The 8,214-nt window shown below is 39.6% G+C and overlaps 1 protein-coding gene across 1 annotated transcript; it reads left to right on the top strand.

Moving 5' to 3' along the window:
- The first annotated feature begins 819 nt into the window (after nucleotides 1-819).
- LOC102281925 (olfactory receptor 8B3) lies at nucleotides 820-1,752 on the top strand. Its single transcript, XM_005902677.2, has one exon. It carries the CDS (start codon nucleotides 820-822, stop codon nucleotides 1,750-1,752), a length of 933 nt encoding a protein of 310 aa, XP_005902739.2.
- The last annotated feature ends 6,462 nt before the right edge of the window (nucleotides 1,753-8,214 follow it).

Raw genomic sequence — 8,214 nt, 5'->3', positions numbered from 1 at the left:
GATGTGGGGAGGAGAGTTAACCTCTTGTAGACTCTGGCCTACAATGGCAGCCCACTCAAGTACTCTTGCCTGGAAAATCCCATGGATGGAGGAGCCTGGTAGGCTGCAGTCCATGGGGTTGCTAAGAGTCGGACATGACTGAGTGACTTCACTTTGACTTTTCACTTTCATGCATTGGAGAAGGAAATGGCAACCCACTCCAGTGTTCTTGCCTGGAGAATGCCAGGGACGGGGGAGACTGGTGGGCTGCCGTCTATGGGGTCGCACAGAATCAAACACGACTGAAGTGACTTAGCAGCAGACTCTGGCCATTTAGTTTTAGTTAAGAAGCAATTTTCTTTGTTCTCACCCCACCAGTCTAATCGGCTTTAAAGAGCAGCACTTAATCACTAGAGTCTTTGTTTATAGTCTTACTGGTGAGGGGAGACTCCAAGTGAAAGGAGAAATGTTGAGATATGGGAAGAATGAGTCGATCCTGGTCCAAATCTCTCCTTTATCCACTGTTTGTTTTTTCCCCAAGCAGTCAAGTCTGCACAGGGCAGTGGTTTCTTTCTTCTGTAGGCTAAGTTTTGATACTCTTTCCTATTTAGTTTATAAAGACCCAAAAAAGCAAAATTCCCTGTCACCCCATTTCATGAAAATGGTTAACACAGTTCCATGAGAGAGTAGGTAAGACAATTCCATAAATCCAGGCTGGGTTACTGTCAGATATCCCCGGCCGAAACACCACACTTGTGAGAGGAGATACTGTGTGAAAATTGAGTCATTGTTCTCTATGTAACCTTTTTCTTCTGTGCTCACAGATCACCTTAGAGAAGAATGGCTCCTGGAAATGGCTCTTTTGTGACCAAATTCATTCTGTTGGGATTAACCAACCAGCCAGATCTCCAACTCCCTCTATTCTTCCTGTTCCTAGGAATGTACATGGTCACTGTGCTGGGAAATTTGGGATTGATAACACTAATTGCACTGAATTCACACCTACACACCCCCATGTACTTTTTCCTTTTTAACTTGTCCTTCATAGACCTCTGTTATTCTTCTGTATTTACACCCAAAATGCTGATTAACTTCATATCAAAAAAGAATATTATTTTTTACGTGGGGTGCATGACCCAGCTCTACTTTTTCAGTTTTTTTATCATTTCTGAAATCTATGTGCTAACATCAATGGCCTATGACCGCTATGTGGCCATCTGTAAGCCACTCTTGTATAATGTTGTTGTGTCCCCTAAAGTGTGTTCCAGCCTTATGCTTGGTTCCTACTTGATGGCACTTTCTGGTGCCATGGCTCACACTGGATGCATGCTGAGACTGACCTTCTGTGATGCAAACACCATCAACCATTATTTCTGTGACATCCTCCCTCTGCTCCAGCTTTCCTGCACAAGTACCTACGTCAGTGAGCTGGAAATGTTCATCGTGGTAGGTATCAATATCATTGTGCCCAGTCTCACCATCTTTGTCTCTTGTGGTCTCATCCTCACCAACATCCTCCACATCAGCTCCACAGAGGGCAGGTCCAAAGCCTTCAGCACCTGCAGTTCGCACATCATTGCTGTTTCTCTCTTCTTTGGATCAGGGGCATTCATGTATCTCAAACCACCTTCTGCTGTGTCTATGGATGAGGGGAAAATCTCTTCTGTCTTTTACACCAATATGATTCCTATGATGAACCCATTAATCTACAGCTTGAGGAACAAAGATGTTAAACTTGCTCTGAGAAAAACCCTGAGTATGAGACAGTTTTAATTAGAACCGTCTGTATGCATGCGTTACAGGACAGTGATATTGAGTGTTTAATTTTAATGACAATCTTCTTATCATATTTTTATTATCTTTTTACCTAGTATCTTAAATAAATTTGAGTCCTATTTATATAATTTATTTCCATTTTTATATATATATATATTTTTTTACTGTTTTCAAGATACATGTCATCTCTTTTTCTTGCATAGTAATAACATTAAATAGTGAATGTATTATCTCTTTTCATTATAATTTTGAAATTATTTTTCCACTGGGAAAAGATGAGTGGTCTCCAAATAGTGAATTACATAGCACTAGACTGAAAACATATCACTAGGGTTGTTTTTATCTATCAACTTGCAATAAGAAGGATAAATGAGGATAAATGCTCTGTTTCTACTCTTATCTTCCCATATTTGACTTGGCAATAATATATCTTCTTTAAATACCAGAGACTGGCGGTTCTAAGAGTATCAAGGACAATCCATTTCCCGTCCATAAGCTTTTGGCGAAGAGTTTTATTTTTCACCTTTGCAAGTAAAATTGACATATAGCCAATCAACAAAATACATGTCTTGCATGGGTGGGAAAGTGAATCCAATACTGGATAATCATTTACTTTAAGTCACACAGCTTTAGAAAGAAAAATTATAGACTAAATTCTGATCATTCTGACTTCAAATGTATTATTCTTTAGTATGTTCTATACACTCTTCATTATGTTATTCTATTTCAATGAACATGAAATATAAGAAAACATTCCTGATTTAAAGTTGACTCTTCTCTGTCTCAGAATGACATATGAATTTTTCTTAAACTGGGTAATCCTTTCTTTTCTTTTTAGCAAAACAGCTTGATTGTCTTTTGCTGTTGTTGTTATCAGAAAGAGAAAGTTTTAGGGGATCATATAGAGATGGTTTGCTCAAAAAGGGAAATTAATATTTCTGCAAAATTAAAAACCTGAATTTGGAATGCTTTTAAGTGTTTGTACTTCAGAGAACAGGGCATGAACATTAAGGATGCTCAGATCAGATCAGATCAGTCACTCAGTCGTCTCCGACTCTCTGCGACCCCATGAATCGCAGCACGCCAGGCCTCCCTGTCCATCACCAACTCCCGGAGTTAACCCAGACTCAACGTCCATCGAGTCAGTGATGCCATCCAGCCATCTCATCCTCTGTCGTCCCCTTCTCTTCTTGTCCCCAATCCCTCCCAGCATCAGAGTCTTTTCCAATGAGTCAACTCTTTGCATGAGGTGGCCAAAGTACTGGAGTTTCAGCTTTAGCATCATTCCTTCCAAAGAAATCCCAGGGCCGATCTCCTTCAGAATGGACTGGTTGGATCTCCTTGCAGTCCAAGGGACTCTCAAGAGTCTTCTCCAACACCACAGTTCAAAAGCATCAATTATTCGGTGCTCAGCTTTCTTCAAGTTCAACTCTCACATCCATACATGACCACAGGAAAAACCATAGCCTTGACTAGATGGACCTTTGTTGGCAAAGTAATGTCTCTGCTTTTGAATATGCTATCTAGGTTGGTCATAACTTTCCTTCCAAGGAGTAAGCGTCTTTTAATTTCATGGCTGCAGTCACCATCTGTAGTGATTTTGGAGCCCAGAAAAATAAAATCTGACACTGTTTCCACTGTTTCCCCACCTACTTCCCATGAAGTGATGGGACCGGATGCCATGATCTTCATTTTCTGAATGTTGAGCTTTAAGCCAACTTTTTCACTCTCCTCTTTCACTTTCATCAAGAGGCTTTTTAGTTTCTCTTCACTTTCTGCCATAAGAGTGGTGTCATCTGAATATCTGAGGTTATTGATATTTCTCCCAGCAATCTTGATTCCAGCTTGTGTTTCTTCCAGTCCAGGGTTTCTCATGATGTACTCTGCATATAAGTTAAATAAGCAGGGTGACAATATACAGCCTTGATGTACTCCTTTACCTATTTGGAACCAGTCTGTTGTTCCATGTCCAGTTCTAACTGTTGCTTCCTGACCTGCATACAAATTTCTCAAGAGGTAGTTCAGGTGGCCTGGTATTCCCATCTCTTGAAGAATTTTCCACAGTTTACTGTGATCCACACAGTCAAAGGCTTTGGCATAGTCAATAAAGAAGAAATAGATGTTTTTCTAGAACTCTCTTGCGTTTTCCATGATCAGGTGGATGTTGGCAATTTGATCTCTGGTTCCTCTGCCTTTTCTAAAACTAGCTTGAACATCCGGAGGTTCACGGTTCACATATTGCTGAAGCCTGGCTTGGAGAATTTTGAGCATTACTTTATTAGCGTGTGAGATGAGTGCAATTGTGCGGTAGTTTGAGCATTCTTTGGCATTGCCTTTCTTTGGGATTGGAATGCAAACTGACCTTTTCCAGTCCTGTGGCCACTGCTGAGTTTTCCAAATTTGCTGGCATATTGAATGCAGCACTTTCACAGCATGATCTTTCAGGATTTGGAATAGCTCAACTGGAATTCCATCACCTCCACTAGCTTTGTTCATAGTGATGTTTTCTAAGGCCCACTTGACTTCACATTCCAGGATGTCTGGCTCTTGGTCAGTGATAACACCATCGTGATTATCTGGGTCATGAAGATCTTTTTGTACAGTTCTTCCGTGTATTCTTGCCATCTCTTCTTAATATCTTCTGCTTTTGTTAGGTCCATACCATTTCTGTCCTTTATTGAGCCCATCTTTGCATGAAATGTTCCTTTGGTATCTCTGATTTTCTTGAAGAGATCCCTAGTCTTTCCCATTCTGTTGTTTTCCTCTATTTCTTTGCATTGATTGCTGAGGAAGGCTTTCTTATCTCTTCTTGCTATTCTTTGGAACTCTGCATTCAGATGTTTATATCTTTCCTTTTCTCCTTTGCTTTTTGCTTCTATTATTTTTCAGCTATTTGTAAGGCCTCCCCAGACAGCCATTTTGCTGTTTTGCATTTCTTTTCCAGGGGGATGGTCTTGATCCCTGTCTCCTGTACAATGTCATGAACCTCATTCCATAGTTCATCAGGCACTCTATCTATCAGATCTAGGCCCTTAAATCTATTTCTCACTTCCACTGTATAATCATAAGGGATTAGATTTAGGTCATACCTGAATGGTCTAGTGGTTTTCCCTAGTGTCTTCAATTTAAGTCTGAATTTGGCAATAAGGAGTTCATGGTCTGAGCCACAGTCAGCTCCTGGTCTTGTTTTTGTTGACTGTATAGAGCTTCTCCATCTTTGGCTGCAGAGAATATAATCAATCTGATTTCGGTGTTGACCATCCGGTGATGTCCATGTATAGAGTCTTCTCTTGTGTTGTTGGAAGAGGGTGTTTGTTATGACCAGTGCATTTTCTTGGCAAAACTCTATTAGTCTTTGCCCTGCTTCATTCCATATTCCAAGGCCAATTTTGCCTGTTACTCCAGGTGTTTCTTGACTTCCTACTTTTGCATTCCAGTCCCCTATAATGAAAAGGACATCTTTTTTGTGTGTTCGTTCTAAAAGGTCTTGTAGGTCTTCATAGAATCGTTTAACTTCAGCTTCTTCAGCGTTACTGGTTGGGGCCTAGACTTGGATTACTGTGATATTGAATGGTTTGCCTTGAAACGAACAGAGATCATTCTGTTGTTTTTGAGATTGCATCGAAGTACTGCATTTCAGACTCTTTTGTTGACCATGATGGCCACTCCATTTCTTCTGAGGGATTCCTGCCCGGAGTAGTAGATATAATGGTCATCTGAGTTAAATTCACCCATCCAGTCCATTTCAGTTCGCTGATTCCTAGAATGTCGACATTCACTCTTGCCATCTCTTGTTTTACCACTTCCAATTTGCCTTGATTGATGGACCTGACATTCCAGGTTCCTATGCAATATTGCTCTTTACAGCATCGGACCTTGCTTATATCACCAGTCACATACACAGCTGGGTATTGTTTTTGCTCTGGCTCCATCCCTTCATTCTTTCTGGAGTTATTTCTCCACTGATCTCCAGTAGCATATTGGGTACCTACTGACCTGGGGAGTTTCTCTTTCAGTATCCTATCATTTTGCCTTTTCATACTGTTCATGGGGTTTTCAAGGCAAGGATACTGAAGTGGTTTGCCATTCCCTTCTCCAGTAGACCACATTCTGTCAGATCTCTCCACTATGACCCGCCCATCTTGGGTTGCCCCACGGGCATGGCTTAGTCTCATTGAGTTAGACAAGGCTGTGGTCCTAGTGTTATTATGTCAGGACTCAAAGAGCATATGGTCAATAAATAAGATGTCCCAGTGTGGGACACAGTCGTGAGATTTAGGGACCTGGGTTTCCCTTGTGGTAAAGTATCTTCCTTCAGTGTGGAAGACCTGGGTTTGATCCATGGGTTGAGAAGATCCCCTGGAGAAGGGAACCCACTCCACTATTCTGGCCTGGAGAATTCCATGCACTGTATAGTCCATGGGATTACAAAGAATCCTACAAGGCATCAGTTACAGGAGATAAATCATGAGGAGTAATTGCATCAAGAAAAGAAAAAGTAATTTGCACAGAAAAGTTTTTGATAATGAAAACCTTTATCTATGGACTCACTCCTTGTGCAAGACCCTAGATACTATTGAAATCACAGGATTTCTCTAGAAAAGATGAAAGCTTAAGTTATTTATGATTTAAAATGTTAAAGCAACAGGACTAGATGACTTTTGAACAAGTAGATTATTTCTGGTTTTGCTGGATTCTGTGTGCTACGTTCATATGGAGTTTTAGGTACAGAAACATCAAATTGCAGCTGGGAGAATAATGACAATGTGAAAGAAATATTTGGAGAATAAAGCGAGTTATGACAAGAATGTTGGATTATTTTTTGAAAGCAAAAGTGTGCTACTTTAAAAATCCTCAATATGCTGTATCAGTGACCCTGTAATCATTTTCTAAGATATTTTGAAAAATATTAACTACTAAACACTCTTCTTAAACTCCAGTCAGTATTTATGTATTTTGAAATTTGGCAAAGCTGACTTTTTACTTTTTTTTTTTTTTTTTTTTTTTTTTTTTGAGATGATCAGCATAACTAAATGTTTTTTGAGATGTTCAGCATAACTAAATCTTTGGCTAATATTTCTAGATGACCACTCTTTTTTCATCTCCTGACTGCAATACGGACATGACTGATTTTTCCTTAACAAGATCTATTTACCTAAAATTGTTGATCTTGGTCAGAGTTTTGTTTGTTTAAACTAGTATTTCTCTCTATAAACGTGTTTTTCAAATGGAAGCAAATGCATCTAAACAAGTGAACTTGACTGGGCCATTTGGAAACCTACAGAATACTGATGCATGTACTCTATTATGTATTTTATAACAATTTGAGGATCCCCAAGAGTAAATTAAGCCTGATCACTAATCTTTCATTTATTAAAATGAAATCTGTTCATTAATATAAAAGAACAGTTCTTTATAATGAGTAATGTATATCTTTGGTTAATCTGAAAAAAAATATAAATAACTTAAAATACAATGTTTCATAATTACGGGTAGTAACCTTGTAAAGGAGGCAACCTTGCTGATTGTTTGGCAACTTAATCATGTTTTAGTTAGCAATCTAACTGTGCATCTCTCTACTTGGACTTCTTTTAAGTGGAGGGGGAATCAAGCCAGAGGATTTTTTTTTCTCCATTTTATTTTTTAACTTTACAATATTGTATTGGTTTTGAAATATATCAACATGAATCTGCCACAGGTATACATGTGCTCCCCATCCTGAACCCTTCTCCCTCCTCCCTCCCTGTACCATCCCTCCGGGTCGTCCCAGTGCACCAGCCCCAAGCATCCAGTATCGTGCATCGAACCTGGACTGGTGACTCATTTCGTATATGATATTATACATGTTATATGTTCAGTTCATTCTCTTTGACTGAACTGACTCTTTGTGACCCAATGGACTACAGCACACCAGGCTTCGCTGTCCTTCACCAACTCCCAGAACTCGCTGAAACTCATGTCCATCAATTCAGTGATGCCATCAAACCATCAGATCCTCTGTCATCCTTCTCCTCCTGCCTTCAGTCTTTCCCAGCATCAGCATATTTTCTAATGACTCAGTTCTTCTCATTAGGTGGCCAAAGTATCAGCGCCTAAGCTTCAGCATCAGCCATCCCAATGAATATTCAGGACTGAGTTCTTTTAGGATTGACCGGTTTGATCTCCTTATAGTTCTTCCTTTCCTGAGTTATGTCATTGGCACTGACAGGTTTTGAAGGAAGTTATGGTTCTGCTGAAGGTGTTCCATCTTAGAGTCAACCTCATAAGCCCTGGATTTCTCCTGTGCCCATGAACCAGGACAGAGCTTTTCTAAGTTCATGTGAAATTGGATTATTTTTCAAGTTGCTGCATCACTAATATACATTTTCTTACCTAATTTAGCTAGACTAATGATTTCAAATATTATACAATATATTGGGAAGATTCTAAATAAGAGCTAGAGAACAAAGAAGATGTTTC

This window comes from Bos mutus, chromosome 29 (assembly GCF_027580195.1).
Source record: "Bos mutus isolate GX-2022 chromosome 29, NWIPB_WYAK_1.1, whole genome shotgun sequence".
Classification (NCBI taxonomy): Eukaryota; Metazoa; Chordata; class Mammalia; order Artiodactyla; family Bovidae; genus Bos; species Bos mutus.
This window is presented reverse-complemented; position numbering and strand designations above follow the sequence as displayed.

What these genes read in the sequence shown, in the direction of transcription:
- LOC102281925 (XM_005902677.2), top strand. Translation starts at nt 820, where the DNA reads ATGGCTCCTGGAAATGGCTCTTTTGTGACCAAATTCATTCTGTTGGGA.